General features: G+C 43.5%; 1 protein-coding gene across 1 annotated transcript in view; it reads left to right on the plus strand.

The window, feature by feature from the left end:
- HTRA3 (HtrA serine peptidase 3) overlaps window positions 1–15,094 on the plus strand; it is a 342,569-nt gene extending 327,475 nt beyond the window's left edge. Inside the window, exon 9 of the mRNA XM_085642481.1 lies at window positions 13,809–15,094. Within this exon, the coding sequence (XP_085498607.1) occupies window positions 13,809–13,974 (166 nt within the window). The 3' untranslated portion in view covers window positions 13,975–15,094. The remainder of the gene's footprint in view (window positions 1–13,808) is intronic.
- The last annotated feature ends 1,083 nt before the right edge of the window (window positions 15,095–16,177 follow it).

The raw sequence follows: 16,177 nt of genomic DNA on the forward strand, positions 1-16,177 counted from the left end.
CTTCCTTGTGCCAGTGCGCGTTCCTTTAGGATCGCCATCTGGACAGCTGTCAAAACTTTTTCAATGTTGGAAAACCTCAATTCTGCTGAAGTGTACAAATGCGACTTGTAAGCAATAGGCACTGTGTCTCCCTCATTAAACATCAAGTACGTGAAACCCACATGGCCTGGGATGATTCTTATCACCAGGTTAGTGTGGTTATCACGAGTCAATAAGAATTTGGATTCCATAAGATCAGACTGCAAAGATTGCAGTATAGTGGAATGTTCCGGAAGCCAGCAGGACTTTGAAAAAGAGGGTTGTATCAAAGCATACAAGGGCTTAATACGCTGGGCATAATCGGGGATGTAAGTCCTACCGAAATTCAAAAAACCCAGTAAAGACTGTAATTTTTTCAGTGTAGAAGGAGGGCGCAAACGTGCAAATTTTTCCAAGAAGTGAGGCGTTAACCCTCTTCCTTCATTATTAAGCTTGTAGCCCAAAAACAATACTGTGTACTCTGCAATGTGTGATTTAGCAAAGTTAAACTTGTAACCGTGGTCCGCAAACAATACTATGATGCGATCCACGTGACAAAGATGAGGCCACAACTTGTCGTCTGTCAGATAAATGTCATCAACGTACGAGTAAGCGTCTTCGTCTATGCTGTCTAACAAAGAGACAACACAGGCGGCGAAAACACCAGGGCTATTTTTGTAGCCCATTGCCAAATGCAATTTTTTTTTTGTTTTCCGCCCGCAGTGAAGCTGGTCCATTGACTGCTTTCAGGTGATAGATTGTGCGTGAAAAAACCGTTGGAAATGTCAAGTGTCGTTTTATATTTTTTACAAACCAGACTGTCGACTAACGCTGAACCATGGGTATTCCGCACCGCACAAATCCGACAATGGGAGCTCAAATGTCAGTAATCCCAAACCAAGCGGTACAACCAATAGGGTTTAGCTACTGTAAATAGAGGGTTATTCATTGGTGACACACATGTCTCAAGTAATCCCTGATACTCTAGCTGATCCAGAATATCTGCTACGGGAGTCTTAAGATATTGGGGTTGTGGCTGTGGCATAGACCGTAATGGCATCTCATGCCGGGGAGCATCTTTATCCCAGGCCACCTGATTTCGGTACACGGCTGGTGCAAGCACCAAAGCCCACTCCTCTGCAAAAGCCATAGCTTACTCCTTGGATAAGTTATGTGAAGAACTGGGGAGTATTACCTCCTCTCCACCAGGTGCAGCTAGAACAAAGGGTCAATCTTTTTCTGGCAAAAGTATGTCATACGAAATCCTTTTTATTACATGTTGTATGTCACCTTCAATGAGAAGAACTATTTCATATAATCTGTCAAGGGGAGCCCCTCGGGTGTCAGCTGTCTCAACTGTGATGAAAATTTCAGTTGCTGTCGCCTCCAGAAACGGACGCAGTGCTTGCTGCACTATGTTAACTCCCTCTGCACTGTCTAGCAGCGTTACTGCCCATGTTAGGTTCTGGAGCCGTGTTCTCACCGTCTGTGGCATATCTCACTTTTAAAGCGGCAACTTTCTTTTTCTGAAAAGGCAGGCACTGACAAGGAAAATTGTCTTGTTTCCCTTTGCCATCAGTCAGGCGAGGTTGCTCAAGTCCTTGCGGGGCACCTCGACCTCTGCCTCCATCCTGGTGTTCCCCTCCACCGGCTTGTGAGCCCGATGTTACCTGTGAAGAACGAGGAGAACGCTGATCAGGAACCTGAAACCTGTCAGGAGACCTAATTTTCGCGCGGTTGCGGAAATCATAAGTGCGCTCAGAAAGTTCAGGGACCGGTGACGCTGCACGCGACCCCTGTGTCTGTTGTTGCTTCCCCTGTTTCTTATTTTTGGGAAAATTGGGACGGTCGTCCTTTGCAGTCTGAGCCATCTGTGACTGCTGTTGTGCAGTAATTCTAGCGAAAGGCTTAACACCCAAACTATTGCGCCCAATTGTTCTTTAAGCTTCTGCAATAATTTTTGGTAATTCGTGGGGTTTCTCCTCATCCCGGACAAGGCGCAAAGCATTAGACACTTGAAAGTTAACTGTATCTCCCTTGACATTCGCAAGGATCAGATCAGCAATTACGTCAAACACTCCGACCAACTTCATCCCTAACACCACAGCCGCCTCCGGTCCGTGTTCATCCTGAACACGTTTAATCACGGAGGGAAGCACAGTCATAGATGGTGTGCCAAAATATTTCACATACACCGCCGCGAACACTTCACCCCAATTTTCACAATCAGTCTTTCTGCAAACTAATAGTAAGAATCCTGTGTTTCTCCACATGAGTTGTATTTGGAAATACTGCTTCCACCTGGTCAAATTTCTCGGCAAGCCAATAAGGTAAATCTTCCTTATTCTGTGGACACTTGCACATAACCGAATTAACCACAACTGGACTAATAGTTAGTCCAGCAGGTCCAGCTGGTTGCACAGCAACCCCAGGTGCTCCCACCTGAAGATTGCATGAGACGTATTGTACTGGAGCCCTGTGCACCTCAATCAAGGAGGTGTGTAAGACGTGTGGCCACTAGATAACGTGGATGTGATGTGTACCCAGCCAAAACTGGCCCCAGGAATCGACAAACGGCCTAACCGGACCAGGGTCACGGTGTGGGGTAGGGCGCCATTAAACCAAATACGGTGTTGCCATGCTGAAATCGGAATCTCCAGTGTAGTATATGGCCGATACGCTATAGTGATTGCAGTGAGAGAGTACTTATGGAATAAGCCATCATCTCCATCCACTGCTCGAAGCATAACCCAAGAATAAAAAACCTCAAATGGGTGAGCCACAGCAGCTCCTACCACAAAAATGAGTGAGAGACCGCGTTGGGCACTCCAAAAGCAGTCAAATGACAATGGAGAGCCCCACAGCAATGTGCCACAATATCCACTTCGGCAATATCGAGAAAAAGCTGAACAACTTAAAGCGTGGCAGCGCAATGGGTAAGTAACTCAATAGTAACTATAAAACCTTTTTATGAATCAAGCTTGAAGAAAAACCCATAAACACATCAACGTAGGTAGGTTATGCCGTCACAGCTATTTACCAGAAAACAGAAGCAAGGGTATCATAGACAAGCACAAGAACTACTAAAGCGTCTTGTAAATAAGAACCAGACCAAACGTTAGGTGTGCTATGTTGCAGGGAGTCTGCACATATACAGAACTATGCGCAGGAAACCAGGAGCTCAGTGTGTAGTGGTGTACCAAAATAGCCACCTCGGTACCCAGATCCCCTATCCGACTAGCTATAGTATCTCATTCGTTCTCCATGCTACATGATTAGACATCCTATAACATGTTAATCCCTTCTCTCTCTCAGGATACGTGGGAACAAGAACACTCTTTTGTTCAAACTCTCGTACTTGTCCACAACATGAGTAAATAGAGTCAAAGTATAGATTAAAATGTTTATTTTAACTAACGTGCTCTATAATGCAATGCATGAGCCATTACTAGCAGCAAAATGCATACAATTCCATATAGAACAAAAGGGAAAATCATATTATAATGATAGTGGAAACAGGACCATAGCGCCTTTCCACCCTCCCCGTGCTAGAAGCTAGTTTATTCTAATTATAGAAGGCCTCCAGGCTTTATCAGGGGACCCATACCTCCGAGTTCAGATACAAGAATTTACATCTCCGGACAAGCCCAGCTCTTCTATCCTGGAAAGCGTTTTCTCCAAGTGCGCTAACATGCATGCACAGCAATATTAAAAGCACCAGATTTCCAGGGTTGCAGCTGTGTTCTATGTTATGGCTAGGAACATGAGACTGGCCAAAGCAATTTAACATAGCTCCTTGTTTTTTTACCTTGAACACGCTGTGCAGACGAGGAGCATAGTGTTCAACTAAATACATGAAATACAGACAGTTCTCATGTGAAAGCGAGCGAGCAAAGTGTGTACTAGAAATGTGCCATATAGTAACGTGAGCAAAAGCGGCAAAATTGCGTCCAACATATGCTAACTTAGCAAACTCTGCAGGTATGTTCTCATCCTCACTACACCATCTGGCAACACTGCTTGACCAGCAGTTGAAACCCAAATACCATTATCCCTTTTCTCACAACCTGCTTTAATCCATCCAGGATCTTCTTGGTCTGACACTCCTCCCTGCAAATGCTTTACCTCCTCCCAAGTGTCCGCTATGTCTAACATTATGCTAAGCTCCATTCTTTCTGTGCTCTCTCCAGTATATTCGCCATTAAAAATGCACCCTTCTTCAGCGCCAAAACTTGCAACTTCGTCTGCATACCTATTCCTGAGGGTTACAAAGTCCACCCCTTTCTCGTGTGCAATGGATTTAACCACAGCTATTTATTTTGGTCGTTGTAAGGCTTCCAACAATTTTCTCACATATTCCCCATTTCTGATAGATCCTGATGATGTTAGGAACTCCCTCTGTGACCATAGATGTCCGAAATCATGAACCACACCGTACCCATATTGACTATTGGTGTAGATGGTGACTTGGATCTGATCAGACATCAGGCATGTACATTTCAAAGCAGTGATCTCAGCTAACTGTGCGGAGTGTACTCCCTGTAAACAAGCAGCTTCCACAACTCCAGAAATAGTACAGACAGCAAACGCTGCTCGCAGATAACCCACATTGTCTCTTAAGCATGAACCATCTACAAAAAGGATTTCATCTGATTCAGGCAGAGGTTCATCAACAATCTCAGGCCTTGATTTGGCACAAAGTTCAGTCACATCGAGACAGTCATGGTCCTCACAGTCTTCATCTTCAACATTTGGAATGGGCATCAAAGTAGCAGGATTCAGTACAGAACATCTTTTCAAAGTCACATTCTCTGATGCAAGAATGACTTGCTCATAGTGTGTGAGTCTGTTATTAGTCAAATGTTGTGTCTTGGTTCTCGTCATCAGGAGTTCAACTGAATGTTGAACATATACAGTAAGAGGATGACCCATTACAATGCTCTCCCACCTTTCAATACTGACACCTGTTGCAGCAACGGATTTGAGACATCCAGGCAACGCTAAAGCTACAGGATCTAATGTAGCTTAAAAGTAGGCAACTGGTCTTTGGACACCTCCATGAGTCTGTGTGAGTACTGACAGTGCACAACCTTCACGCTCGCAACAAAATAACCAAAATGATTTATTGCAATCAGGCATTCCTAGAGCCGGAGCGCGACAAAGGCTTTCCTTCAGCTCCAGAACGGCAACCAAACAGTCGTTATCCCATGGTACCAGATCACTCACATCCTTGTGTGTCAACCACTGCAGAGGTTTTGCCTTCAATGAAATGTTGGAATCCATTGACAACAGTACCCATCCACTCCCAGAAACATCCTGACTTCCTTTTGTGTGGTAGGTGCATTCATTTTCATGATCGACTCAATGCGGTCTGGTGACACCTTCCTCTTGCCTTACTCAATGGAATGACGCAAATAATGGACTTCAGGCAAACAGTACTGGAGTTTGCTTGGGGACACCTTGTGTCTATTCTCTTCCAGGTGTTTTAACAGTGCAACAGTATCTATTCTACAAGCTTCCTCCATTTCAGAAGCAATCAGGAGGTCATCAATATACTGCATGAGAACTGAACTCTGTGGCAGTACCAGACTCTCAAGAATCTTTTGCAAAATCTGATGAAAAATTGAAGGACTCTCACTATATCCTTGTGGGATATGATACCACATTAACACACGATTTTCCAGACGGAAAGCAAATTGGCTTACCTCGTGTAAGGGTATCGAAAAGAACACCTGACATAGATCAATCACTGTAAACCATTCAGCCTCACAAAGGAATTTGAAACAAATCGCAGATGGATTTGGTACCACAGGACAACATGAAACTACAATCGTGTTGATCTTTCGAAGATCTTGCACGATTCTAAACTTCCCACTGGGCTTCTGCAGTCCCATTATAGTTGAATTGCATGGGCTCCTCATTATGTGCTTCAGAATGCCCTATTCGATCATAGACTCAATCACAGGCTTGATTTCTGCCACCGTTTCCGGCATCAGGTTGTACTGTGGCGTTTTTGGAAACTCAATATTCGGCTTACTCTGTATCTTACTTAGCTCAACCCCTCGAATCAGTCCTATCTCTTCTCCCGTAAAATTCACACCACTGGAGAGACTGAATCTCTCAAGTCATATAGCCGATCTTCTGTGGTCAACACGGGGAACATCTCTATGCAGAGATTCTGATTCACCAATTTGAATGCTATATTCATTTATACTTTATTTTGGCCTCTAGGGCCATTAAAGTGCATCAATAAAACAGAAAATATACACTTCTAATTATAAACAGTGAGTGCTGTCAAAAATCTTCTATACAATAATTCACCCACAAGTGAAAGGCACAGAGCACAGACTACATGGGTACAGCAGGGATGTGAGAACATATACAATGACATAAGCCAATTAAAGTACAACCAATCATAGGTAAAATTATTTAAAAAGGCATCCATTTAAAAATAAGCAAGTTGTAAAATTTATGCTAAAATGGAAATATAGGACAGCGATGCAGGGCATAGGGCCTGGTTACAAAGATACTCGCCTAACGCCGATTCATACAACTCTTTAGCCCCCTTAAACCTCCTTTAAATACTCATGACGAGTGTGCCACATACAATTTAAGAAAAGCGCTACGGTAAAACAGTTTGTGGGTGAGTGTCATACCTTAGGACTCTGTAAGCCTCTATAGAGCGTACAAATCCAAGATTTATACATAGTTAGATTAACCAACGCTTGCGCGGCCGCCGATAGGCGGGGCAGAGGAGCAAAACATGTAATTCAGACTCCGCCCTGTATTTACATGCAGGACATTCACCCGTTTGGTCTCTCACCCATTTGCTGGTATGTATAGCCAATGGAAGTGTCCCCAGTCTCAATTGCATGTACAGTTTCCTGGCAAGTGAGGGTTGGACAAAGGTTTCCCTACTGTATACGTCCTTTACCATTAAGAGCAGTTAAGCGACCACTTGAGGTGCTTTCTCGGATAGACATTAGCTTGGCCGCTCTATAGGAGTTGACTAGATCTAGCCTGGAAAGCTTAGCACACGATATCTCGGCCGTTCTCCAAAGCTCCAGCCTGCCCAACTTGGAGGCGAGGTCCCTTATGTGGCAGAGCCATGGAATTTTCTTTATAGTGCACGTAGATAAAAATGCAATGTCATCATCATTGGTCTGCAACTCCACTCCCTTGGGTGTGCAATAGATGGTACAATTTCATTTACACAAAAGGTCTCACCCCAACAAGAAGACTGGACTTGAATCGCACACAACAAATTGGTGACAATCCTGAAAAGGTTCCTATTCTCATAGGTATCTCATCAGTCAACGGTTTGGCCATTCTCTTGGTAGCAACTCCTACAACTTGGATTGATTGTCCTGCGAGGGGTAGGTTTGGGACTACTGCGTACCTCACCGTAGAATAGGTAGCACCAGTATCAATCAAGAATGTAATAGGATGACTGTCTACATCTGCCTCCACAAAAGGTCCTCTCTGGTCTACCTCTAAGACTGCTCCCGGGGTACAGTCTTCCTCTCCCCTCAGGCACCGTAATTGCAACGGGTCTGGATTGAATTCATCTAGAGTTTCGATAAAGGGCATCTGCTGGTACACTCGATTTCCCAGCGGAGTTCTCGGAGGTTGGGGAATTTGCACTTGTGAACTCTCCGTGTACGGACCCTCCGTGTACGGACCTGGGCCTCATCACAGTATTTGCAACCTCAGGTACCTGCACTATTCCCTCATCTTTGATCTGAATCGCTGGATTTAATTGACACTTGCGCTTCCAATCCCCGATTTTGTGACAAAAATGACATGTAGTGGTTCTCTTCAAGGTACCAACCTCAATCCCTGTTTCCGAATCTATGTGTTTCCCTTTTCCCTGACCTGCGTGAACAGGCGCGTTCTGGGCTCCTCCATGGTTGTATCCCTGCTTCCGTCCCAATTTTCCCCCACTCGACTGCACTTGGTCTACCCTATCTGCCTCCCTCATCTGGACTAAAATCAACTTATCCTTTACTTTCCTATGCTTTGAATCTACCTCATCACTACAATATCTGGCGTACCATAGAATATCATCCACAGATTTGTTTTCCAACAGATCAGATGCTGCTGGATCATAAAGCTAATCTCTGTCCTCAATCCAAGGAAGAACATGAAAACGAACTGTCCCATGTCCTTTGAAGCCAAAGTGTCGAACCCACTATACTGCTTGAAGGCATGTGAGAGCCTTTCATAGTAAGCATGTACTGATTCCTTGGGCTCTAGGGTAGTCCGATCTATTTTAACCCAATCAATATCTTGCGGTGATATTTTGGACTGTAACCATGTGATCACCTGCTCAAACTTCTTCATAACCATCGTTGAAGGACCATGCATTATAGGGTCTCGGTCGGGTTCAGCATATGGCCATTCAACTGCAATTTTACAAGCAGACCACAAATCACTCGGTACCACAATTTCAAACAGAGTATTCAAATCAAGCCACAGTATTTTTGAAATCTTGACAAAACGATCAACTTGTTTGTATCATTCAACAGGTATCTCCCTCAGCTGAGGAAAATCATTTGTAAACGCTGCCAAATCACCCTTGCTCCAAGGCACATGTACATACCCTCCACTTGGTACCTCTCTCAATGGTTAAGCCTTTACTCCTGCTGTACCCCTCCCAGAGGGGCAGTATATCCTATCCATTTCTTGACATTCTTTTTCTTGGACCACCTTTCCTCCCACTTGTCAAGCATGCTCCAGGCGTGTGTCCCTACTATCAATTCTCGAATATGGGTCTTCAATCATACAACTCTTTTGTCCTCCAATTCTTGATCACTATAATTTAACCTATGACTTCCTTGTAACATTTTGGTTTTAGACAAATCCACATCATACTTTTGTGCCACATCTGTCAGCTTCTCATGTGCTCTCCTTGCCTTATGAGTAATATCCTTTGCCACAAACAACAACTTATCTTGCTCGTAGAGTTGCTCATAAAGAACTTGCTCATAAAGATCTATCCTTTCCAGGGGCAAATTTCTGCTTATTAGCTCATCAACTTCTACCTTCAATCTTACTACATCTAACACCTTCGCCTTTACTGCAGCCTTCATTGTTCCCTGACTGCTCAGCTCTCCGCTTTCACTACTCTGATTCCTGCGGGGATTTCCTTCCGCTGTGTGCTGCGGAACATACTGACTCCCAGAAGCTCCCTTATCAACTCCTACTCCTGTTATCCTCCCATGGATCCTGTAACTGGAGCTTCCAAAATCCTCAAGTCCGAATGTGAGTCTCCCAATGACGCTGATCTTACTGCACTAGACCCAACATGCATCCTAGAAGAGTCTGCAGTGGCTGGCAACGGAGTACTGGCTTCTACAGGCACCAAACATGACCATTCCTGCTCACAGTATCATTTCCTCCAGAAGTAATCCTTTCTCTTCCTCCTGACAGGGGCTGAGTACTGTTTTTTCCCCTGCCCTGGGTCATACTGTGATACTATAGGGCCAATAGTGACCGGCATTGTAAAGGCTTCCGGAAATCCCGTAGCAGCATTAACTCCATTCATCTCTGTACCTCTCGATGCTGGCATCCCTGTTCCTTCCATTCCTGTTGCAATCTTTCCCACTACTCTCTCACTAGTGCTCGTCTGTGGTTCCCCCATCTCCCTTATGAGTGCTCGCCTTCCCTCATCGGATTGTATGGAGGAGGACGTTCTGCTAACAACCTATCTAACAAGCTGTAATCAGTGTCACTATCATCCTCTTCCTTTCTCTTCTAAGCGTCTCCTGTTTTCACTAATAGTGGAAATAGCCTGTCTCCCTCGATGGTGTCTACCCTCCACTTCTTCAATTAAGCGTACCACCACGCATCATGATATGCTTTCATCGCCCCTTTTATCCTTCCTTGACTTCGCTCCCTACTCTTTGCCTGTGCTGCTCTCATCCATGCATCTAACGCCTCAAACTGTGTTGGTCTAGGTAGAGGTCACAATGAAGACATCACTCCCCTCACCTGATACAGCACCTATAACCTAAATTAACTATACATGGAAAAGCAACATCTCCCTCTTTTTCAGTCATCTTATGCCAATTTTGAAGCCAAACTATGGTATGAAGTCGTACATTCAAGGTCATGTAATGTGCTGGGGTGTGCTTGGGTGGTGCTTCCTCACCCACTCGAGTGACTACTCCTCTATCTCCCCTGCAAAGGTCTCGTAACACTCTAAAGCATTGCATGATTGAATCAAATTATTTTACCCACAAGATGTTTTTGTTTCAACTTCCTGATGACAATCCACCAACCCCAGCACAGTTTTACACCAACCGGCCTAACGCAGCACGGCACACTCCAACGTCACTCTTCCTCCTCACAACGGTTCACCCTCCTTCACAATCTCACCTTATGCATTCACACACTTCACTCATAGAATATAGTAACTTTCTGTCTGCGAAATGACCGGACAGGTACATCTCCGACTGTCTGTCCACAAAACCACCGGATAGTCTCGAGTAATTGTCCGCCTCTCCTCAAGCAACTGTCTGTCCATGAAATGACTGGACAGTTTCATAAATCAGACTGTCTGTCCACGAAACAACCAAACAGTCACATAAATAAAATCGATAGGATCCAATCTTTCAAAATCCTTAACACGCTGTGACCCACGGCCTGTGCTAGCCACTCTAATCGTTGTGGTCTGCACTTGTCCGCTATGCTTCCCACCTGATTCTGACAAGCTCTCTCACACACGTTCACTATCTCCAACATGTCATCAATAGCGCTTCACGACCCCCGACAATCACTGGTCAGACAATGACATCAACTCGGTGTCTTCTACACCTCAAATCTATACCGGGATCTTAGGCTACTCCTTGAGCCTGACATCAAAATCAAATCATATCTTATGGAGCGCTCGTGTTCGGCCCAAAACCACATTCACTCGACTCTCATCCCAACCCCGCAAGACATCACACAATCATATCATCACCGCACACATCCCTAGTCATACTCACTCCACCGTGAACCACAGTTCTCGCCGCACTATAACTGTTTGTCGGTCTCAGACAAAGTCCGTTGTTCTCCGCTCTCGATCCTTTGGGCTCTCATACTTTGGACTCTTTAGGGCTTTATGGGCTAAACTTTCCCTAATTTTTCTAGATTCTCCCCTCATTCCAATAGGTAACCATCCGACAGTGCTACTAAGTGATGGAGCCGGGTTCCCTTTTCTCAATATACTCAATGGACCGTTTGTACCTGCTTAGAAGTGTAGAGGGGAGAAAGTTTTTGTCATAACAGGCTCGCAGACACAATAACTCATGACTCTGAAGAATCACAGACTCCAGGTTTTAGGTTAATTGATTTATTATAAAGCCAAAAATAACTGGCCATACAATCATCTCAAGCTGAGGTTGTAAAAGTACATTGGTACTAATACAAAGCCAAACCTGCGGGCAAAATTCAATCTCTAGAGCATGAAAAGAATGACGAATTCCAAAAGGAGAACACAGGCAATAAGTGCCCTCAGGTCAAGATCAGTCTTCATTGGGGGTTCGTAAGTAAGAAGCATTAGTCTGTCCCTACACTACTACTAACATGACATCCCTACTTAGCATTTCCCAGGAAAGTTCATTTAAAGGTGTCAGCACATAAAGACTTCCTAATAAGTGCACGGGTCAAGTAGCATAAAACTACAGAGCTCGTTCTAAGATGCTCCTTCTCTCTCCATCGATCTGCTCTCCTAACTCAACCCCTAGGGCACTGTTCCTAACTCCAACACCATAATCATAAGACACGCCCAATACACAATATGTGATCGCCTCATCCAGATGGACACCTCCTCATAGGTGATTTTCCATTTTGTTTCGATACTTGCTGCTTCTGGCTTCGCAGGCCTTCTCCAGTGAGAAAGAAGACCGACTCGCATTATCAGCACTCCTTGTACAAAAGTATTCTCTCCTCCCGAGCCTAACTCCTAAAACAAAAGCGTTATTCTGACTAACAAGAAGGAATTCCTCCACCTGCAACAGAAACGTGAGAAAGAAAAAGATTCAACATGCACATGAACATTACGAACAAACCCCTTCTATGAGAGCCATGGAAATACATGTGAGGCCTACTGAAAATCGTCTAACATAAGAATCGCCATGGAACTTCATTAAACACGCATATACGCAAACATCAATATGGTGTACATTTAAATCAAGGCAATACATTTCAGTAAATAAACTACATTAGTCAGCTATAAACGAGTACTAGGATTTACATCATTTAGAACGCAATTGCCATGTTAATCTCTTCACATTGTACGAAATATTTCTATCATTTCACCTTTACACGTTGTTACATTTCACATCCTAATGACCAAATTTTAACACAACAAAAGAATAAATGCAGATGCAAACTACTTATGATTATGATGCACCCCTACAAATGAAAGAGCACAATCCCACTTTATCATCTGCACAGAGCAGAACACATTTCAGCTGTTGAAGAATGGATTTATTTGTGTTTTGATCTTAAATCCGCATCAATAATTCTTTAATGACGAGCAGGGTAAAACGCAATAAGAATTTGCACAGAGGGATCATAAAATAATTAAATTTTGAGGACGACCAGTGCACCAAGACATCAACGTAGTTAATGTGGCTGTGAAATAACACCATGTAACACTAGCAAACAAGTGATAAGTTTACCCCATTTTACATATGCAGCCTTGCCTAGTGCACTTTGCCCATAAAGTGCTAATTCCAGTTCCTGGGGCCTCTCCAAAGTATATTTTCACAAATAGGCGAGGAAGAGAATCTGTATTCAAGCACAGCTTCTTAAACTAAAAGTGAACTCACAGTGGATGCTGGAGTAAACTTCTACTAACAATATTATGTACTAGTTGTAATATCCAATGTAAACTGGAGGTATCCAAAATATATTGGAGAGGACGCCTCACCTACAACTTATCATGGCATACTTCATGATAGGCATCCTCACCACACCACAATAGGTGAATTCCACTCTGGCAGACCTCAACCAAATTGGAAGTTCTTGTATAATTCTTGCTCAGGACTTAAGCAAGGATACAGTGGTAAAAATACTCAAGGGATTCCTTTTATTAGTGGGTACTCTTAATATGAATAAAAAAAAGTCTTGAAAGGATTTTAGATGAAGTTCAATGGCTCATCAAACTATTTTTCTGCCAACATGTTTCGACCGCTTTCGTGTGCGGATAGAGAACAGGTTCGTCTTCAGGGCCTAATCATTCCCTGTGTACCCGTTTCATACATTTGGTGCATAAATGTGAGGCATAAGGCCCTCATACCTGTCTTGTGCTATCCCCTATTCTGAAATGTTATGTAGCACCATGATCATAACCAGGGTGCACCTCTCCTGTAATAACACATTCACTAAGAAGAAGGTGCGCTTCTTGCACCTAGGAAGTTCCCCATTATGGCATTCATGTTCCTTGAAACTGAGCCAGAGATTCCTACTTTCAGTTCTTGTTTACTTTGAATATACAGTGGCAAAGGCGTTGATTGATTTGTACTTTGGCTTCCCATCATATACAGCTCAAGATTTGTTCGCATTGCATATGATGTTGGTTGGAAGCCATACCTAGAAAACAACCAAGTTGTTGTTACCTACAGCAGTTCAAAGCAATAGAATATGTCGTATGCAAAGGAGTTATAGAACTCAAGCCAGAGAATAAGGTAGACCCGCTATGAAGTACGATGGATTATCCATTTTGTTTTGTAATGTTCCCTGATAAATTAAGCCATTATTTTATACTTCTTTTGACTGGTATATTTTTGCTTACACAGGGGCGGTATTCAAAATGGAGATATTATTGTAAAGGTGAATGGACGCGCGTTGATGACCTCCAGTGAGCTCCAGGAGGCGGTGATGAAGGAATCTCCTCTACTGCTTGAAGTTCGAAGGGGAAATGACGACTTGCTGTTTAACATAGAACCGGAAACGGTTATGTAGCCAATGGAGGAACTGTAGAATACAGAAACAGTTTTCACCTCCCTCTATTCTTGAACATGAGACACATCCTCTTTTACTAACTATAACTTTATGTCGACTAGTGACCAGGTGGACTATCTGGATTGTCTGAGCCAGCCCGAATTTTACCATCCACCATTTAATTCATTTAAACACAAATCGGATACAAAAGCTCTGCAGATGAGAAAAGATGTATGTTCCTTTCATTAAGAAAGAAAAGGCAGAGCATTTCTATCAAGTAGTCGAAGAATCCAAAACAATCTATTTTCTATATTGCTTTTTTGCAAGAAGCAGGTTTTGAATATATGATTAAGCTACATTTTGTTTTGTATATACATTCCTAAATCACAATCTTGATATGAGTGTGAAATGTTTACTGCCAATATGTGACCTTTATTCATTTTGTGTGGAAATCCTAAATACATTTCCATGATTTTTAATGGTTGCTCAATTGAACCACACTGGGGTACAATGGGCATTTATGATGACCGGGATCTCCCCAGTCTCGTGGTTTTTATAATGACAAATCACCACTGGCCTTTAGCAAAGAAACACGAGTCCTAAAAGGGGCTACGTGAATGAGATAAGTGGAACAAGGAAAGAATTTTAAACACTGATTAAGACACACGAATCATAATCGCGGAGTCTCCAAATTAAACTGTCGCTGAATCCACTAGCTCTTAGCAGGTCAAAGTATGACTTTGTGACAATTTAAACAACTATTTAACATCACAAACCTCGGATCTGGAGAGTTGGAAGAACTTCTAATGGACACGTGAATGATCACCTCATGCTACTGAATTTTCTCTAAGGAACATTTTCAATTATAAATTTGTTTTTATTAGGCTGTTTCATGCCGTGTCACTCAAATAGAGACAATGCAAATAAGGGCATGATTTGAGATTAGAAAACATTATAAATTATACATTTGATATCTACGACCTGCGAGCTATCCAGTTAAAATGCATCCCTCAGTTAAGCAGGATGGACTTCCATGTGCTGATGTTGCAAGTAAAGCATCCTTCTAATGGTTAAATTGCTCCAAATTCAAGATGTTTGGATTTTACTGTGTGTCTCTTTGGAGTAAATGCCTGTTCATGTCTGAAGTGTGCTCAATTGCGAATCAGGAGAGTTATAATACGATTTAATATAAACAATCAATATTTTCAAAAGATTTCTGAGCATAAGGAACGCAGTTTACTGAATGACATCAATTAGAAATCATCATAGTTTAAAAAACATACATATACTATTGAGGATGGAGTCAGTCAAAGTACTTGTGTGCTTGTTCTACACACGCTTACACATTTAGTGTCCGATTATGACTTTTGGCAGAGTGGTGACGCGGCGGGACAAACCTCCGTACCACCGCTCCATCAAAGGTCGCCACCGCCCGTCTGCCCGTCCGCATGCCTGCTAGATTTCGACTTTTCCGTGGTCTAGTGGGCAGGCAGCATGGTGGTCCCAAGGCGGTGCCTCTTTCAGAGGCGACGATGCCTTTGAAAAAGGCACCCCAATTTGACTGCACTACAAGGTTCCTGCACAGCATAGACTCGAAAGTCCATGCTGTGCAGGAACCTATGTGCATGCACACAGGGAGGGCACATGTTATGTCCCCCCTGTGTGCACCCACATGCGGATGAGGCAGTTTCCTCTCCTCCAAGGAATACATGGAGGAACAACCTCCATGTAAACCCTGGAGGAGAGGAAGCCCGTAATATGCTTGGCGGGAACATGGCGGTCCTGCCAAGCATTTTGTGGCCTCTGACTGCCATTCCACTGCTAGGGAACGGCGGTTCCCTGGTGGAGCTGGCAGTCCGACTGCCCAACTCCTAATTTTAGCATTCTGATTGCCTGTGCTGCGGTGGCTGGATCCTCCGCACTGCCACAAGTCTAGCGGTCCAAGACCACCAGACTCGTAATAGGGCCTTAAGAGTTTCGATCATATTCCCAAAGAAAGCTGTAACGCACACAACACTACAGAAAAATCACACATGGTTGTTAAATTAGCTCAGCTGAGGACCAGGTTAGTTGTATTGTAAGTTCTGTCTTAGTTGGAGTAAAGCAGCTTCTAAGCGCCACCAATCTGATAACGGAAACACCTGATCATTGTCATCAGTCAGACTGCTATAATTCTCGTTTGCAGTAAAAACATCTTTCGCCAAACCTTACAAAAGGTAAACAG

Source organism: Triturus cristatus, chromosome 2_2, assembly GCF_964204655.1.
Source record: "Triturus cristatus chromosome 2_2, aTriCri1.1, whole genome shotgun sequence".
In the NCBI taxonomy this organism is placed as follows: domain Eukaryota; kingdom Metazoa; phylum Chordata; class Amphibia; order Caudata; family Salamandridae; genus Triturus; species Triturus cristatus.